Source organism: Anguilla rostrata, chromosome 10, assembly GCF_018555375.3.
Source record: "Anguilla rostrata isolate EN2019 chromosome 10, ASM1855537v3, whole genome shotgun sequence".
Classification (NCBI taxonomy): Eukaryota; Metazoa; Chordata; class Actinopteri; order Anguilliformes; family Anguillidae; genus Anguilla; species Anguilla rostrata.
Genome location: NC_057942.1, coordinates 25,450,499 through 25,470,712, shown reverse-complemented (window position 1 = coordinate 25,470,712; position 20,214 = coordinate 25,450,499). Strand labels below are relative to the sequence as shown.

The 20,214-nt window shown below is 40.7% G+C and overlaps 1 protein-coding gene across 2 annotated transcripts in view; it reads right to left on the bottom strand.

The window, feature by feature from the left end:
* The window catches only part of cfap157 (cilia and flagella associated protein 157), a 158,298-nt gene that overhangs the window by 119,547 nt on the left and 18,537 nt on the right, over nt 1–20,214 (bottom strand). For both annotated transcript variants that reach the window (XM_064297699.1, XM_064297698.1), the window contains exons 2-3: nt 10,928–11,199; nt 10,173–10,326 (exon numbers count right to left, since the gene is read on the bottom strand). In XM_064297699.1, coding sequence (XP_064153769.1) covers nt 10,173–10,326; nt 10,928–11,199 — 426 coding nt within the window. The remainder of the gene's footprint in view (nt 1–10,172; nt 10,327–10,927; nt 11,200–20,214) is intronic.

Sequence of the window (20,214 nt, the reverse complement as noted above, 5' to 3'; positions counted from 1 at the left end):
ACTATTTAGCTAATGTTACATGTGAAACCTTGTTCCTATTACAATGCTAAAGTAGCTAGCTAGCTAGTGGATATTCTGTCCGGCTGGGAATACCCTTGGGGTATGTCGACTCACTAATCTAAAAGTTGTAACATACTACTAGCTATTTAACAATGAACCAAAAACACATTTCTCTGCCCTCTGTCCCTCAGTACAGGAGCCCCTCAGGGCTGTATTCTCTCACCCTGGTTATTCTCCCTATACACCAATCACTGTAAATCCCACCACAGCTCCGTCAATATTTATAAATACACAGATGACACTACCATCACTGGCCTCATCTCCAATAACGATGAATCACAATACCGCGAACAGATAAACCAAGCAGTCACCTGGTGCACAAACAATGACCTCCTTTTGAACTCATCAAAAACACAAGAGCTCATCACTGATTTCAGACATAAATCACACCCTAAAACCCCCATACTTGTCTCTGGCCAGCCTATATCCATCACTGCCTCATTCAAATTTCTTGGCACTCACATAAGCAATAACCTTAAATGGAAGATCAACACAGACTATATCTTCAAAAAAGCGCAACAAAGATTATTCTTCCTCCACCAGCTTAAAAAAGTCTGAGTGAGAAAGCTCTGTTTCTACTCTGACATCATAGAAAGCATCCTCACCTTATCCATAACAGTCTGGTACAGCAGTTTGGACAGCCACTCCTGGAATAAACTACAACGCATCGTCAACAGGTCATCAAAAATCATCGGTACACCCCTCCCATCAATTGAAACTCTCCATCATAAGCGGACAGTGAAAAGGGCAAGGAAAATCATCTCCGACCCCACTCATCCAGCACATCACGTCTTTCAGTTTCAGTTGCCCTCAGGAAGGCACCATAGAACATTGCCCACAAAAACAACCTGTTTCAAAAACAGTTTCTATCCCACTGACATAAGAACTCGGAACTCCCTCTGCTAATCACCTGTCCCCCTGTCTGCTGTCTGTCATGCTCTGTGTCTATGATGTCTCATATTGTACTGTGTTAAATTGTCTGGGATGTTCCATGTTGTACTGTGTTATAAATTATTGTGATGTTGGCGTTAAGTGTTGGGACCCTGCTGTTTTCTTTACTATACTGTACCGCTAACAAATTCCACCAGCCTTGGTTGTGTGGTCATTAAAGAATCTGAATCTGATCTGAAATAAATAATTACATTGACAAATAAAGAAATAAATACATAATTACATAAATAAATGTTAAATAGACAAGTTAGCTAGCTGACGTCAGCTGTTGATATTCACTTGCAAAGCTGGACATGGATGCGACAAGCGACATATTATAAAGTTCATGTGAAGGGATTTAACCACGCTTGCCCACGGTAAAAATTGCTGCGATGAAAGATAGACTACAGACAGAGCTGACATTAGCAACACGCGTAAATTCTCCCTATGTTCAATCAATGAGCATAACATATATTTCTGGGAAGCATGCTACATGTATTGTATGGACAGTGATATAACTTACATCGTAGGCTTAAGATTAGAGCTAGCTAGCTATTTTAGATAACTAGCTTAGCTAGCTAGCTAAATTAACTTTGGACTACAGTCACCTTGTTGTTCATGTTAATTTTTGGTTGATCTTGAAGTGACGTGAACTCCATTATCTTACTTAGCTAGGTTGTTTTGTGTAGTATAGCTGCCTACAATAAATACAACCAGAAGTTATTGTACACTGCTTTGCTGGACTAGAGGCTGTTACCATAGCGATGTGAAATGGGCCCATTGCAGCGCCAGTGAAATAGAACTTGGGCAAAGTGTTTAGAAGCTAAAGTTATGCCTATGGTATGGGTTGGCAAACGTTAGTTAGCATTGATAAATTAAATGAATAAAATGAAATTAAACCAATTGGATATTAGACTCTGCCAACCGGCTTTGATGAGTGAAGTTGACAGATTTAATTATTTTTCAGTTTCAACAATCCTGAAATAAATAAATAAAAGAGGAAATAAATTAATAAAAGTGGAAATAAATAAATGTGGAAATATGTATTTATTTATGTATTGAATTATGTATTTATTTATTTGTCAATTAATTAATTAATTAGTTTATTTATTTATTCATTAATTTTTTAAAATTTAAGCACCAATAGTTCTCCATACTCTTAAAGGAGACAACTGAAGGTGAATTATGGTGCTGAAATGGTGGAGTGCATAGAGGGAGAAAGAGATGGTGTTGAAATGGTGGAATATATGGCTGTAGAAAGAGATGGTGCTGAAATTGAGGACTGCATGGAGGGAGAAAGCGATGGTGTTGAAACTGAGGACTGCATGGAGGGAGAAAGAGATGGTGTTGAAACTCATGGCAGAAGAATCAGTCAGTCCCTGAATTAGATGCTCAAAAGAGGACTGATGAAAGTTTCAAATTGGCAACTGATGAGGAGCACCATACAAAAACATCCCCTCCGACATATACATACATTGGCATGGTGTCAAAATTCCCACATGATTATATGCATTTAGCATGTCTAGGAGTGATGCGAAAATTGCTGTGGTCAAGTGGACCGCCTAAGACCAGATTACAATCAAGGGACCTAAATAAAGTGTCAGAAAATCTCCAACAACTGAAGGACAATATCCCCACTGAATTTGCTCGAAAACCAAGACGGCTGCATGAGAGCAGTAAGTGGAAGGCGACAGAGTGGCGCCATTTCATATTGTTTTCCACAGCCATGTTCATCTTAGCTAGCCCAACTCTGTGTATGGACTTGAATGACTTTGCAAAGTCTTTGCTCATTACCTTTGTTTCACATTTTGGTGAGACATATGGAATGCAGTATATGTCATACAATATCCATGGCCTCGTGCACCTTGCAGACGATGTCAGAGAACATGGGCATTTAGATGCAATATTAGGGTTTCCATTTGAAAACTATTTGGGGCAGCTGAAAAGACTTGAAAGGAATCCACAATTTCCTGTAGCTCAAATTATTTGTCGCTTATCAGAAATGGATTGCAGAATAGCAGAAGACATCTGCCAACCAATATCACATTGTTTGAAACAAGAACACAATCGTGGTCCTGTCCCTCTTAGCTTTAGTAATGCTACCTATCAGTACAGTGAGATATCTCTGGAGTGTTTTTGCATTAAAACTTCAAAAGGTGACAATTCCGTTCGCATTGGTGACACAATAGCTGTGGTTAGAAACATTGTCGATGTTGAGGGCACTGTGGTCTTCGTTTACAATGAATTTAAAGAGAAAACAAATTACTTTGACTATCTTTTGGCTTCTACTCATTTGGGTATATTTCTGCTTTCTGATCTAAACTCGGTCTTGATGTACACCCCTGCACTTGATTCAGTTTGTAAGTATGTAGGCCTACTGCTTCCAGTGAAGAAGGATGCTTTTGTTGGAATCCCTCTACTTCACACCTAAGAATTGAAGCGCGTGTGTACTACGGTTTTCACTTATTCCACAACATGGGGGGGGGGGGGGTGGTCTTAGCCCTTGGTATTGTTTTATGTGAGAAGAGGTATTTTTTGTTATTTTTGCAAATAACTGGTGGGTGTTGGTTGTCCAGGATGCAGCAATTAGTTTTCCTGGAAGAATTTCCCCAGGAGGAATAAGAAGCGTTTCCCCTTTGGGATTTCTTCGTTTTTTGTTTGGTAGCGTTGCAGTGAAAGCGGGCAGAGCAGTTGTCTCGGGGGCACATTCATGGTCTCGAGTGGGTCGCCGGTATGCTGGTTGCCTTCTCATTCCATTGGGATTTAGTGCATAAATACCCACCGCAAGTACCTGCATGAAGACCAGGGTTGAGATGTAGTTAGGTACTTATGTGTAGGTAGTTTGGGGGAAAGCTCCAGGCTGCCATCATTACTTCTTGTTGTTGCATGCTGGGTGGTCAATAGCCTACTAGTGTGCACATGTAGACTCTCTTATGGCTGTTGCCAATTTCTGTCTGTTGAGTTAATTAATAACTGTTAAAACAGTGTACAACTGTTTTCATCTTTTTATTAGCTTCACTGCCATTATTCAGCACCTCTTTGGGTATGTGGAATTTATACTTTTTTGATTTCTTTGCTAATTACCAAAGGTCAGTTGAAAACAGTACAATATTGATGTTGGTGGTAATCTTTTATAACACTTTGGCCAGGGACTACAGATGAAAATGAGCCTTTTGGCTAAATTTGGCATATTTACATTTGTTGTTGATTAATATGCACTGTCCCTTCTTAAATAAACTATAAAAAAATTTTTTTTAAAGTAAATGGTTAAAACATAATTGTTATGCTTATGTACTTTCTTGGATCTATTGTATGCAAAGACGTACAAAAGCATTGTCTTATTTAAGCTTATGTTTTATGTCAGTCTCTTTCAAGAATAAGATAAAAGTTCAGATAAAACGTTTTTTTTTTCTGTGTGTGCATAGACTCCGTCCACCAGCCTTGTGCAGGATGAACAAGTACCTAGAACATTTGTGTGGGGAGGGCAATCATATTCATCAATATAGTAGGTTATTAAATTCCTTAAACTTCCCTTTAACATTTTTTTACTCATTTTTAGAGTTAAAAACACTGAAGTTGCTGTATTACTTTATACTCAAGCATATTAAATACACCGTTTATAAAACTGTTATCAAATATGATAATATAGATACAGTCCAATTAAAACATTTTTTATTAACATTACAAGAATAATTTACAAGAAAGTAGTTCCTGGCTGCCCGTACGTAGTGCCAGGTGGTTGCTATGCAGCGTTAGTAAACTCTCTTTTGTTCCGCCAAACTAGCTAGCTAGTGAGCTAACTGGTGTTTATGCCTTATTGATGTTTATTTGTACTTTCCCATTGTGCAACCACTGAAAAACTGTCCAACATTATCGGGATCCCGTTGCATAGATCTATTCTTTTTGTAAGTTGGAGGAGGCGCATTGCTAAGTGTGGCGAGCGCTGCTCCACCTTCTCCAGTCCCCGAGTTTCGGTCGATAACAGCTCTGGAAAGGGCTCTCGCACTTGTCACTGCTTACGGACATAAATCTCTCGCCTCAAGACCCGCACCAGGTAGTTTCTGGATCATGGTGTGGCGGAGGCAGTGGTTAGTGTAGCTCTGCATCCCTGCTTACTTGGAGATCCTGGACAATATTGTTTCAAGGTGATTGATGCAATGGCTACATGTAACGCTTTTTTTGTATTGACTTGATATAGGCTATGACTGCTTAGCCCCGGAGTTATCATTGAAATTGAACTGTAAAGAAGCATAGACGTCATAGCTGTGGTATACAGTTATATAACACTGCTATTAACCAATGAGATTGTGAGATTTGCCCTATCCATTGTATAATGTGCCACACTTGAGTTACAACTTCATTATGATGTTCTACTCCCATCCTTCATTTTTCTGAAATTTTTTAAATTTATTTACTTTTTGCACAACAGGATGTTTCACATTGTGGAATTTTCAGACAAAAAAGTTTCTGTCGTCCCAGCTCTTTGGGTTGGTGACGGAATGTGCAGCTAGCCCCCATACAAAAATGGGAGCGAAATTAGCAAGGCGGTGAGGAAGCAGGAGGTACCAAACACACAATGGCTAAAATATCCAGTAACAGTGAGATCCTCAAAAGGTCATCTTTATCTTCAGCTTCATGTTTATCAATAGTTAAGGTTGTACTACATAGTTTCCAATATGATATATGGCCATATATTAACATATACAGTGCAGTCCGTAAGTATTTGGACAGTGGACAATTACTGTTCTTTTGGTTCTCTACTCCAGCACATTGGATTTGAAATGAAACAATGACTATGAGGTTAAAGTGCAGACTGTCACCTTTAATTTGAGGGTATTTACACCCATAAATACAGTTGTCTGTGTATTTATTACATTCGTTTTTATACATAGTCCCCCCCCCCCCCATTTTAGGAGACCAAAAGTAATTGGACAGTTGGCTTCTCAGATGTTCCTGATTAGTCAGGTGTATTCAATCGCTTCCTTAGTGAAAGTATAAGAAAGTTTCATTTACAGCATTTACATACAATTTTTTTTATTTCATCAAAACCATTCACATTCTATATTCTGATAACAGAGATACATGGGCCATGTCATGTCCTCAGTCACATACAGCGCAGTCAGTAAGTATTTGGACAGTGACACAGTTTTTGTTGTTTTGGCTCTGTACTCCACAATTTTAGATTTTTAATCAAACAATTCACATGTGCTTAAAGTGCTTATTTTATTAAAGAGTACATAATTTTTGGTTTCACCATGTAGAAATTTCAGGCCATTTCATACAGTCCCCCCATTTCAGGGTGACATAATATTTGGGACAAATGGCTTCACTGGTGTTTCTGATTATTCAGGTGTGTTCAATTGCTTCCTTAGTGCAGGTATAAGATCTGTCAGTATCTAGTATTGATTCTAAGCTTTTGATTGCCTTTGGAGTCTGTTGCTCATATTTCTCCAAGCTCATTCCCAAGCTTTCGATTTGGGACTGGTCCCATGGTCAATCTGCTTTAGCTATTGTGGGAAAGAAATATATTTAAGAGCACCAGCCACCACCACCGTGATGGATTATACTACTAACAAAGGAAGTGCGTGTAGAGCTAACAAAGGCCGGACCTTGGCCAAAATATTAATTATCTGTAGAAGTGAGCACTACATACAAAACACATGCAGCAAAAGCCTATACGTAATGTAAACACAGCTTCTGTCACGCAAACTAGGCCTTTCACACAAATGTGTAGTAAGAGATAAAATCCAGCAGGAAGTTGGGGAGCTGAATACATGTTTTGCTATAGAAAGGGGAGGGAGATTTAGATGGGAGAAGGGAGTACCTATTTTTTAAAATAAAGAAAGGAGGGGGCTCGGAAATAATGGTGTCTGGGAGTTGGAAGATAATGGTGTCAAGAATAGAGCCTAAGAAACAAAGCGAACAAGTGGGAAGTACCAAGTTTAAGCTCCACAACAGGAGGGGCTAGCAAAAGTGGATAAAAAAGAAGTGTTTAGCCCCTGGGGATTTTAGAGTGTTTGGGGAATGATTGGATGTATTGTCTTTGCTTTGTGAATGACTGTTGTTTGTATTGAACTGCGCAGATCAGCCCGGGTTCTTGTATGTAATCTTTGATTCACTTACAATAAACCCAGTTACATCAGACTCTGTGAATTGTGCATACTTTGAAGAGGTATTCAACAGTGTGGAAGAGAGTGACCCCGGCGTTTCTGGCCCAGGCCGGGGCCTGTTTTCTCCCCCCACACTATAGGACTCATTCCCCTGAGGTAATCACAACAAAGCCCAGCACTTCCATGTAAAAATGCTACGAACAACAGCTAGCATCCATACCACCATGTACCCTGCTCCTGCTCAATGGCTGAAGCTATGCAGTTGTGAGCTTGGTTAATACTTGGATGGGGGAATAAGTTGCTGCTGGAAGTGATACTGCCATATATCAGATTTCTGTATGGGTTTGGAGGGAAATTTGAATCTCTGATAAGACAAAAAAAATGTTTTTCCATATAGATGCACAGAGGAAAACTGACTGGGAATCAGGTTTTTTGTTTTGTTCTACAAATCATTTTTTCCTCCCAACATGACTAAGTGCTGCCAAGATATTTGTTTCTGCTTGTGATATTGCTTGTTCAATAAAATTTTACTTTTTTGCCATCAGATTCATATTTTGTTATAAGGCCAAAATTATCATTGGCTGAGCAGCAAAGTGACCTTCAAACTGAAAGCGAGGATGACACCTCACCATCCTACAAAAGAAGAAAAGGAAGGTAATTATTTTCTTTATAATAGTCAAAGCCCTACAATTTGCCGACCACTGATCAGGGTTAATGGGACAATATGGACAATTACTCAACCTTGTTGCAACCTGTATCTCTTCTGGCAAATATTGATTTCACTTCTGGTTTAATTTGAAATTTATTTTCTTAGTATTCAATAGGGGAATCAATAAAAAATATATACTGAGGATGAGAGTGATGACAATGTCACTGACATTGAGGATTTCAATGATCTGACTTATACTGGCAATGGTAAGTATATTTAATAGCTAAAAAAAGCCAACACAAACAGTCTTCATTTGTTAATATTTAGCTTTAAACATGTTATTAGGTATGGTCAATCTGTCATGGAGCTGCAGTTGTAACTGGACTATATTTCTGTTTTTTTTCCCTCCTCAGGAACCACTAAACCGGTTGAGGCTTCCCCACCTATTTTTCCACAGACAAATCAAGGTACATAAATAGAAAAAGGCCATGACTATGATGGATGTAATCCAAATGAAGAAAGTTGTGTGAAACTGGGTTTGCAGTTGCTAATCTTCAACCTGTACATTTTTCAGTTGTGAGAATGCATTATTCAAATTGAGCTCATGAGGAGTCATCTTCTAACTAGGCATGCACAGATTTGGATTTTTAGGGCCAATTACCTATCTCTTGAAATAAATTAAGAGTTTTGTCACAAAACGCTATGAATCAATTTTTGGTGTTTTGAGAAAAAGGCCAATTTCGGTGTTAACAGGATCCTTGGTTGTCACTTTTTAGGCATCGCATCACCACCACAGCTCCCACCACCACCTCAGCTCCAAACAATGATGACAATTAATACCCCTGTGAGGAAACAAACATGGAGCGAGGCAGACATTCGTAAGTAGTTATAACTCAAACAGAAATTCAAAGTCATGCACAAGACATTTTGTGAGATTGATAAAACTACTCTAGAGATTGCTGCATTGATGTTGTTGTTGTCCTGCAGCTACTGCACAAGCAGCTGATGCTGCAACATTACATAGTTTGTCAAGAACAACTGAAGGTACATTATCTTTATTGAACATTTTCACTTGTGAGACTAAATGCATAAGGAAGAGTCATCTATTAAGAACGGCTATCGCTTTCATTTATACTTCTCACAATTTGCTTTATATCATCTGAAAAGCACAGCCCTGTATAGGGCGCTTACTCTTATAAGCACCATGTTATGCTTCTTAAGCAATATGGCATGAGAGTCAGCCCTCCTCTCTGCTCAAACTTCAATGAATGCAAGGCTCAACAATAAGGAGTGCCCACTATGAGATCGGTTTGGGCCAGTTCAATGATCTGTCACTTGCTCAATCGGGCCAGTAAGTCTTATCCGGGTCGAAGAGAAAGAGATCTTTTTACCTTCCTGGAAACTACGCTACAACTTGATCATTTCTGTACCAACACTTGCTTATCAATGACAAATGTTACAGTTTGATCAGTCATTAATATTTGTACCAAGACTTTCTTATAAATAACTAACTTTATAACTGTTCTTTCTCGACTGAAACTTGCTTATCAATCAATACCTAATGTAGGGTATGCAGTAATTTTGTTGAGAAATACTGGGGAAACAGTGTCATAGGTGGTGTCAAACTGGCTAACAATAAGTGAAATAATAGAAAAATAAATAACTATCAGACACATCAGGTGCTTCAAATCTAAAAATCTGTTATATTGGTATTACTGGGAAAACGGCTCCCTTTTGACTTTGAATGTATTGCCTCATTTCTGAATTAATTGCTTCACTGCAGTCTTAACAGGATCATTGGTTGTCATTTTTTAGGCATCACACCAACACCACAGTTTCCACCACAACCGCAGCTCCAAACAATGAAACAAGTAAACTGCAGCCTTGGTTGTATTTATGAATCTGCACAGCCTTGAAAGCCTGAGTATCTACTGACTATTACAGTTTTTGTAAATAAATTACATTGCAGGGACTGCTGACTGGGTGGCTCAAATGGCTAAAGCACTGTTCTTGTTCTAGTGCATGAAGAAGACCCGGAACTGAATCCTGACCATGTCAGTGCTGACTATGGCTGGTGGCTCTGAAGGGCGATGCATCATTGGCATTCACGTCTCCTAGGGTTTGGGAGGGTTCAGTCAGCATGGATCTGTGTGTCATTGTTTTCCAGTGACCTTCTTGTTGATTGGGTGCCTCTTAAGCTACACAAGACGTGCCTTCCTCCAATTAATTTCTGTCCAACCCTGATTTACAAGCTGTAGTATGACAGGAAGTGGTGCTTGACATGCTTGCAAGGAGTTTTTCTGTGCTCTCCTGAATTGATAGCTATGATTGTTAATACACATTTTCAAATTGTGAGGGAAACAAAAATAAAACTAAACGGCTATAGAAATGCGATAATATGCAATAGGTATCGCTCCACTGACCTATCATGGTCCAGCACATTCTTCTTCTCCAAATTGTGGATGGCCAGTTGGTGCTCCTTACTTTGTGTCTTCAACTGCTCCTCCTGTATTGCAAGGCGTTCCATCAGTTCCTCTTTCTGCATGCGGAACTCGTCTAAAGAGGCTAGCTTTCCCACTAAGAAGAAAGAACACAGTCTGAGCTCATGGAGCCTACCACCCAAACACCTCCTACCTATTGACACTAGAGTGTCTTCCATTTAAATCACAACATGGAACAAATGTTTTTTCTCTGTTAGCATGTGCTGCTTGATTCCTAATAGCAGGGTTTTCTGCAATATACGTCCTGCAGAAGTCTGCTGTCTTCAACATGTGTGCTGTTTACTCTGTCCACTCTGAATTGAGTTTGTTTTAGTGAATGTATTTTGTATGTCCCATGCTGAATGTATGCATGTTGCCTGTCTTCAGTCTGCCACTTGCTATGCATGTACAGTAAAATGTTCAAATGTTAAAAGTGTTAAATCAAATCTTACAGAGTTTATATGAATCCACTATGTCCAGTGTAATCATACAAACTCTGTTTCAGTTGAATTAACATTGAATCAACACTGGATATTCTACTGTGTGCCATTGTGTGCTGCAAGTGTGTTGTGGGTCTTGTGTTCCCCACACAAATTCAGGCCACACACACACATTGTGTCAATGTCTGTTTGTCCCTGTGTGTGGGTGTGGCCTGCATTTGTGATGAAATTCTCTGAGGCTTGAGTTGGATGCCGCACCCAGGACCATGTTCTCCGATGTGAGCTGGTCTTTCTTTTCCTGGAAATCCTGACGAAGCTGAGCCAGCTGCTTCTCCAAGGATGCCTTTTCTGCTTCCTTGGCTTTCTGGAGACCCAAAAGCTGTTCAGAGAGATCTAAAACCTCATCTTTTTTCTGAGTTAGTGTTTGTTTCAGGTAGAGCACAATATCTTTCTTCTCCTTTTCCAGATTGCTGTATTGATAGGAGAAATCCTTCTGTTTCACCTCCAGCTCATCACATTTCTGTTTATATCTACAGAAGACAACAGAAGAATAATTTATTTCCTATTTTTCTAGAGGTAAAACAATATTCTGTTATGTTCGGTGACATGGCATATAGTCTACTATAAAATGGCAAATGCTTTTTTAAATGCATTAAATAAATAAATGTGTAGAGCAAACTAGGTCCCGGATGAATGTGTGTAACAGTGGCGTGCCCAAGGCCGGGGTGATATACGCTGCAGCGCCTGTCCTTTTTTCAAAGGATCTAAAAGTGCCCTTTTGATTTATGACCTTTTTTCCTTATGCTTTTTGATGAGTGTTTCAAAAGCCATGTTTAGAGTGCATACCACAACTCATTCATTCTCACTGGCGGCCCAACATAGTTCTGTTTGGTGGTTGGTACTCTCTCTTGTTCATGTGTGTTTGACACAACTGCAAACTACCCTTGTGTCATTACCAAGAGTTCTATAACACTGTGTCATTAGTATGTATTCTAGTTAGTAGTTTTGTGGATGACACAGCATACTCTTGAAAAAGTGAGTATTGGCCAGCGGGGTTCTTCTATAGCTCTTCACTGACCAAAATTTCATATTGAATATGCCAAGCTCGAACAGCATAATGAGATAATAACATTAGCCTAGCTACTAATTGTTAGATAATGTTAGCTAAAAAAAGAGAATTTCTTTTTTTTCATCTGCACTGAACGTATTGCTTGTGAATGCGGGTCAATGGAAGTTTTCCAGTATTACAACTATGTAAGAGATTTCTTTTCTTTTTTTTTTAGAAAATAAAATTTGGTGACTCTTTTATGCAGTGATTAACCGCACGGCCCAGATGACTGAAAAGTGAGTGAAGACTGGTATTAGTGTAAAGGCTGCAGCAAAATTTCTGAATATTAAGGGGCTGACATGGGGATCTGTGAGTGCTGAACTCTCAGGAGAGCTCCCACCTCGTCAGAGTCAATGTATTGGTTGACTGCTATAATGGTTTTAATCCTAGAGTGGAACACCTGAAGTTTGATAGCGAATGGTCAAGAATTGAAAAGCTTCATTGTAGGTAGGCCTGAGTGACCAGATGTGATATGTATTCAGGACTTGCAATTTGGACTTTGTGCTGCAGGGATATGAGGTCACCAGGAGGGATAGGGAGGGAGGGAGGGAGTATGGGTGTGTGTGCTAAATTTATGGTATGGGGCAGTTTGTGGACAGATAGTAATGGTCGGGTTGTGGAGAATTTGCTGGAGGAGGTGGGCCTGGTTTGTGTCAATGATGGGACTGGGTCTAGGTTTAATTTAGCCACAGGAGGGGAGTCAGCCCTAGACATGACCCTAGGTCTCGGTTATTGGCGGGCTCCTGTTCCTGGGAGGTAATTAATGACTTCACAATTGGAAGTAATTGTGGCAAACACGCCTGCCACAGGCCACCGAAGTGGCTTTCTTTGGGGCCCTCCAGCACAGAGACACAGGGAGAAGATGTTAAAACAGTCCACATTTATTCCACGAGGGTTTGGCAAGATGGTATAGCCAAATGAGCAGATGTTAATCCCTGTCATGACAGAGAGCTGCCTGGTGTGGGTGGGGATGGCAGATTTAACCTGTGCGCAGTGATTACCTCACTACGCACAGGTGCAGCCACTCCTGTTCCTGGGTCCAATTAGCCTGGCCAATTATCTAATTCTTCACCAATTATCCAATTGGCCAGGTCTAATTAGCTTGACCCAGGGCAGGTGTGGCTGCTTAAACCAGCCATCCCCACACCACAGTAATCATTACTCAATTATGTGTACAGTGGGGGTAGCTGCCGGAGGTGGCCATTGAGTGGCGAGGTGGGTGTTTGGAAAGATGGAGTGGGGATGCTTTGAGGATCTCTCTTGCAGTTTGATGTACATGGAGAGGTTGATATAGATACTGCAGAGGAGAATGTGAGGGGTGCGCTGATTGGGGCAGCGGGCCAAACAATCCTGAAGATTCTAGGTAGGAAGAGAAAGAAGGTAGTTCCATGGTGGACTGAGGAGTGGGGTGAAGCGGTGAGACATAGAAATAGGCTGTTCAGAGAACTGAAGAGGACTCACAATTTCCAGCATCTATTCCACTATAAGTGGGCCCTGGCAGTGGTCAGGAAAGTTATTTGTGCAGCCAAAAGACAGCACTGGAGACAGTTTTGTGGTACTCTGGAACGCGTCAGTGGTAGAAGTTTGGGGGATGGTGAAAAAGATTGGTGGGGTTAGGAAGGACTGGGTATTGCTGGTGTTGATAAAAGGGGAAGACACTGTGGTGTGTGACTTGTGATTAGGCTCTGATGCTGGCAAAGTCTTTTGTTCAGGTCCACAGCTCTGATAATCTGTCACATGAAGGACGTGAGCAGAGGGACAGGGTTTTGGCAGATCACCCAACAGTGTTGGATCAGAGACTTATTCGTGGGGATGCACTGGACTCCCCGTTTATATTAGCGGGCTATCAACAGAGCAGGGCTTACATCTCATGGGAAAGATGAGCTGTGTTATACTATGCTTGTATATCTTGATGATTCCTCATTAGATGTGGTGCTGGATCTTTTTAATAGGGTGTGGAGGGAAGGGAGACTGCCAGTCAGCTGGAAGTTAGCTGTGGTGGTTCCCAGTCATAAACCAGGCAAGGATCCATCTTTGCCGGCAAGCTACCGGCTAACTGCATTGACGTCCCACTTATGTAAAACAATGGAAAGAATTATTACAGATAGACTGACATATTTCCTGGAGAAGAGGGACTTCTTATCTCCAACTGAGGAAACTGCAGGTCAATAAAGAAGTGGTGGTAACTGTGTTTTTGGATGTAGAGAAGGCCTATGATAAAGAAGGGTTGCTGATTAAACTTGATGCTCTGGGACTGGGGGAGGTATTTAACTGTATCAGGAATTTCTTAGTTGGCAGGGTGATACATGTGAGGGTGCGGCAAACATTCTCAAAAAGGTTTTCAATTGAAAATGGTACGCCGCAAGGTAGCGTGATTAGCCCACTGCTGTTTTCTATTATTATATTATTATGTGTGTGTGGCACTTAAAACAATTTACATCGCCTTGATATAGTCAGTGCTAGACTATGGGAATGTGACGTTTGGCTCTTCCTCGAAATCCCAGTAACGTAGGCTAGATGGGGTTCAGGCACAGGCGGTCAGACTTTGTTGTAGGGCATATTAAACTAACTTATTCAATTCCGGCATTACAAGTGGAGTTGGGGGAAATGCCTCTGTGGCATAGGAGGCAGTTAGCTATGGAATACTGGGTTAATCTGTAAGAGCAAGGAGAATCTCATCCTACAAAAATAATTTTGACGCAGTGCTGGGAGCATGGTGTATGAGTTTTGGGTGGGTAGGTGATTCTCAGGCAGGGGAAATTGGGCCGGCTGGGAGGGTGTGTAGCCCTACAGTCATACTGCCGGTTGTTCCAGTTATTGGATCAATCTGAGGTGGACATGCAGCCCCTGGAGAGGGTGAATGAGGGCAGAGAGAGTGGTGCCCTGGCGGATGAGATGATGTCATACATCAAGGATAAATATAACACATTCCTTACCATCTATACAGACGGCTATAAGGACCCCCTGTCCTCTAAGGAACTGCCCATTGCATTCCAGAATTTAAGGTGGGAAAGGGTAGGTGGGTGACAGACCATGTGGCAGTGTTTACAGAGTTTTTGGCAATACTGCTGGCTTTGCAGTGGATGGATGTGCAGCCGGATAGGGTGGTTATATGCTCTGATTCTAGTTCAGCGTTGATGTCTCTGCAAACTTTCCATTCAAACAGCAGGCAGGATGTGGTGTATGAGACATTGCACACCCTTCTCAGAGTTCAGCGGGGTGGAGTATAGGTAAAATTTATCTGGGTGCCGGCTCATGTAGGGGTTGAAGGGAACGAGGGGGCTGACTATTTAGCTAAACGGGCACTAGGGAGGGAGGTGACAGATCTGGAGGTCCCATTGAGGAAGCAAAAGGCATAATTAAAGCTGCAGTAAAGACGAGGTGACAGGAAGAGTGGGACAAGGAGTGCAGAGGTTGGCACCCTTATGCAATACAGAGACAGGAGGGGAAGGGGAGGTTGTCTGGAAGGGACAGGAAGGAGGAATCCATGATATCCAGGATGAGGTTGGGGCATATGGGACTGAATGGGACATTGACAATTATGGCTAAACATCCAACAGGGCTGTGTGATTAGAGCCAGGAGCGGGAATCAGTGACCCACGTTTTGGAGGAGTGTGATAAATATGTGAGGGAGAGGGAGAGGCTATGTAATGCCTTGAGGGAGCATGACATTCAGGACTTGGAGCACTGTTGAAGATGCCAACAGGAAATGTGGTATACAGACATCTGTTTCGCTTCCTTAGGTAAACGGGACTAGTTATGAGGGTGTATGATTCGTTATTTGTTACAGTGTAGTTGCTTTTCTGTTAAGACGACTCATTTCTGGTTTAGTTGAGTTTGGGCATATTTATTCTATTTGTTTATTTAGTTTCTTTCATTGAGTAGGACATAGTGTTGTTTTGGGGATAGCTGATTTATTTAAATATGATTATGATTATTATTTTATTTTTTTACTTCAGTTTTTTATTATTATTATTATTATTATTATTATTATTATTATTATTATTAATAATAATTTTTTAGGGGGAGTAGTCACAGCTGTCTTTGAGTCACACTCCAGCCCAGTAGGTGGCGGTAATGCACCGATATTGGTTTGCCAACTGCCAAATAAGGCAAAGAAGAAGAAGAAGAAGAAGAAGAAGAAGAAGAAGAAGAAGAAGAAGAGGAGGAGCCAAGGGGCTGTCACACCAAATTTCATCCCCCCTACAAATTTCATGACAGGGCCAGTATTGTGTTCGTAATATTCAAACCATGACACAGACGTAGCATCAACTCAACGTTTCTTTACTTAGCCCAACAACCAGTCAGAACCGAGCAATCCATCACATACCCATCACTCAGGCATAACACAATGATTGCTGCACAATAGAACACTGCTCTGATGCATCACGGCTAACCCAGTGTGCAGACATAAGAGCCAGCCTTCAGTTCTCAACCTCAGGACTGGATGTAATGTCGCCCCCTGCTGATATCTATAACTTTCGCTCAAAAGCAAGTTTCCCCATTGGGCTCCATTCATTTTTGACAGCAAAAATAAAATATTTTCACTCAAATTGATGTTAACTCCCTGAATTATACTACATAGAAAAATCACCTATTGTTTTTCTGAGATAAAATATTTTTTTCGTACCTCACAGACAAAGATGAATTTTTTTTATGCGCTATCCTCAGTGTACATGTGATTTAGGGACACAACTGAGCATGTCTTTTGAGCAAAAAACTTGAACTTCCTGGTTCTGATGTGCTCCCCAAAGGTTTTGGCATCGCTGTCTCTACATATTATATACTCTAAGGCTGTGATGTTAGAGATACAGCCCGCGGGCCGGATCCGGCCTGCCAACAGGTCTCATCTGGCCCCCGAGATGTTTTGGGGGGAAAGGGGGGGGGGATATATATATATATATATATATATATATATATATATATATATTTTTTTTTTTTTTTTTTTTTTTTTAATTAAGATATTCACATCCAGTTATTATAAACTATGCGTAATGAGCAAAGTTTTTATGATATAAATGAATTAAACCTAGCACTAAGAACTATCTCCATCAGCAGGAAGTAGGAAAAACCACGCTGCACACTCCGACGCAGAGCTGTCCGCGCTGACCGTTGCTGCCTTATGTTAGCTTTGCAAAAATGCTGTCCAAAAAGAGAAAGGCTGACACGGAATGTAGAGTATTTCAAGAAAGATGGAAAGAGCGGTATTTCTTCAGGGAGGTACATGGCACACCTATATGCCTAATTTGCTCACAACAAGTGGCTGTGGCAAAAGAGTATAATATCAAACGACACTATGAGACCCACACAGAAAAATATGACAAGTACACAGGACAACTCCGAACCGAAAAGTTGAATGAGCTAACATCATCTCTAAAAAACAACAATCTGTGTTTTCCAAATGTCGAGAGACACATGATGGAGCAGTTAGGCCAGCTATATCATTGCCAGTGAAATCGCTGCAGCGTCCAAGACGTTCTCTGAGGGGGAATTCGTCAAGACCTGCATGCTTGTGTGCCGAGTTGGTGTGCCCTGAGAAGCACCAAGCTTTAGCTAACATTAGCTTGTTGAGAAATACTGTGGCGGAGAGAATTGGGGAACTTGCTGAAGATTTGAACAGTCAACTAAAGCCGCGTTTCCACCAAAAGTACCCGGAACTTTTAGTCCCAGGAACTACAGCCGCATTTCCACCAAAAGTACCCGGAACTTTTAGTCCCAGGAAGGAACTACTTTTCAAGGAACTAAAAGGTTCTTTCAGCCCATGGTTGTCCGCGTTTCCACCGGGGTCTAAAGTCCCGCGAAGATTAGGCAAATTAGCCCACTGACGTATGAAAAAGCGACGTTGTCGTCGGTCCATCTGTCCTATGATTTCTTCTGTAACCCCATAATACCACCGAAGTAGCCTACATTATTTTCTAATAAGCCCGGAGGGGTTTATTCCGCTTATATACAACGGGTTACCAACAATGACAATATATGGTTACTTTTGTATTTATTGATTTTTATCGATTTAATCACCTGGAATTGAAATATTCTTCTGCAGCCGTTTGGGCATATTCTACCGTTGTCAAGCAAAACTGTCGTTGGTAGTTGAACTTGGACCGTTGTTATGCAACAAATAGGATATAACAGGCCAATAGTCAGATTGTAACTGTTTTATATATCCTCTCAAACACATTCATTATGATTTTATGCGAACATTCACATTCATGTCTTGACATCCGAGGCGACAGAATGCATTCGCATTTCCAATATAACTGGCAACAACAGCAGAAAACATGCACACGTTGTAAACAATTTGCTCATTTTTTCATCGTCAATTCCATATAGGCTAATCGCAAAATGACAAGAATAGAACGAAAACACGGACTTGCGTGAAAAATTAAATTAGCAGTGGTACAGCCACCGTTTGCTTTCCTTCGAAGTTACTGCTAGCCGAGCAGCGAAGTGTGCCCTCCAGATGCAAACCATGCACCATAAATTAGTCCATAGTCTTCCTGGTCTTTTTGTGGAATTGAAGAATGGCAGAGTAAAATTACGGCAGTCTGAAAAAGCTAAAGGGACGATTACTAGAATTAACCTGTTATTTTACCCTGACAAAAAGAGCAGAAGGTGATTTCCAGTTTGCTTTTACTGTATCACCAATGTGAATTACGCAGAACTACCGCATACCTCACATAACTGTATCAAATATTTTGAGTCAATTACAATGGGCTAACAAAGAAAATCCGGAAGAAAATATTCAGCAACCGAATTAATCCGTTTGAACATTTTGGTACGTAGCCTAATATGCTGTCCTCAGCACGAATGCTTAGCATTTTATGAAACGAATACTAAAGCAAGAAAAGAACAGAAGAGCACACGTTATAATTCCAAGACGTTGGCAGGCTATAACCAAAACTAGGCTACTGCGCCGCATAACATACAAAGCCGCGTTTCCACCACAGGAACTATACCCCGGAACTAGGAACCTTTTGAAGAACTCAGTGCGTTTCCACTGCAGGAACTAGGGTCTAAATGTAGTTCCTGGGGCTTTATTTTACCCCCCAAAAGGTTCCTGCTCGGGGGGTAGTACTTTCCGAAAGTACAGGAACCTTTTGGGTGGAGCTTGCAGCGCTGAACATTTCTGATTGGTCGAGTACTCGCAGCATTTGTGTTGTATTTATTTTCCACCATTACCCGCCATGTTTGAAAATATGCAGCGGCAAACCAATTTATTTTCATAATAACTTCAAATCAAACTTGTATGTTATGCGGCGCAGTAGCCTACTTTTGGTTATAGCCTGCCAACGTCTTGGAATTATAACGTGTGCTCTTCTGCTCTTTTCTTGCTTTAGTAGTTGAAGGATAAATTCACGTCTGTTTGTTTGGAATCATTTTATCAATGCCTGACACCAAATTACACAAAGATGACAGCCTTTGCATCAAAGATACTTTGTGTGTTTGGGACAACATATCTATGCGAGCAGGGTTCGGTGATGAACATTAACAAGTCCAAACTGCGCAATCGGCTGACACACGGACATCTAAATGACATAATGAAAATTGCCCAGAAACTGGTCCCCAATGGCTGGTAAAAGCCAAAAGGTGTCAGTTGTTGACCAGCAAGTGAAAATGTAATCTACTGATCACAGGGCAGCTGGATTAACCACGGTATCTGAATTATGAATGACTGAATTACTTAGAGATTTAAATCACAGTAAGTAATTATTGTTGTTAAGAGTTGTATGAATAGGAAAAATGCTTTCTATGGCACTTATGTTAGGCTATTTGTTGCACTGTTGCTCTCTTCTACTTTTTGTCATTTTACATTGTGTTATTCTCATTGACTGGTACAGCTATTCTGGACAGAAATTTGGCATTTTATAGTTATAACCTGCATTCTTTCAAATGTATAATTCATGAATGACACAGATATTCAAACACATGAAATTTATTCTTAATATGTCAATATGTTGCATGGATAGGAATATGCTTTCTATCTGACTTATATTTGTTGCAGTTCTCTCTTATGCTTTATGTAATTTTACATTTTGTGTTATTTTATTGCCAACATGCAATTTCTCATTCATTGGTACAAGTATCTGTAGGTCTACTTGAATGATTTCAAATAATAAATCAGCAAGTAGCCTAAATATCCATGTGTTGAGTCATATTGATGTTAGCAAAAAATAATCCGGCCCCTCATTTGAAAGAATCTGGCCCACTTCCTAATATGAGTCTGACACCCCTGCTCTAAGGCCACAGCCAGTTGGAGTCGAAATAGTGAATGTTGTAAACCAGGTGTTACGTTGTACATTTTAGGACATCCTTAGATCTCGGCATCAGTTTTCAGACATCAGACAAAACGGCATCATTCCTCAGACTAAAAGGTGCCCAAGATACTCCCTGACCATGAGACTAATACAAAATATAAAACCACGCCCTGTAGTTGGTC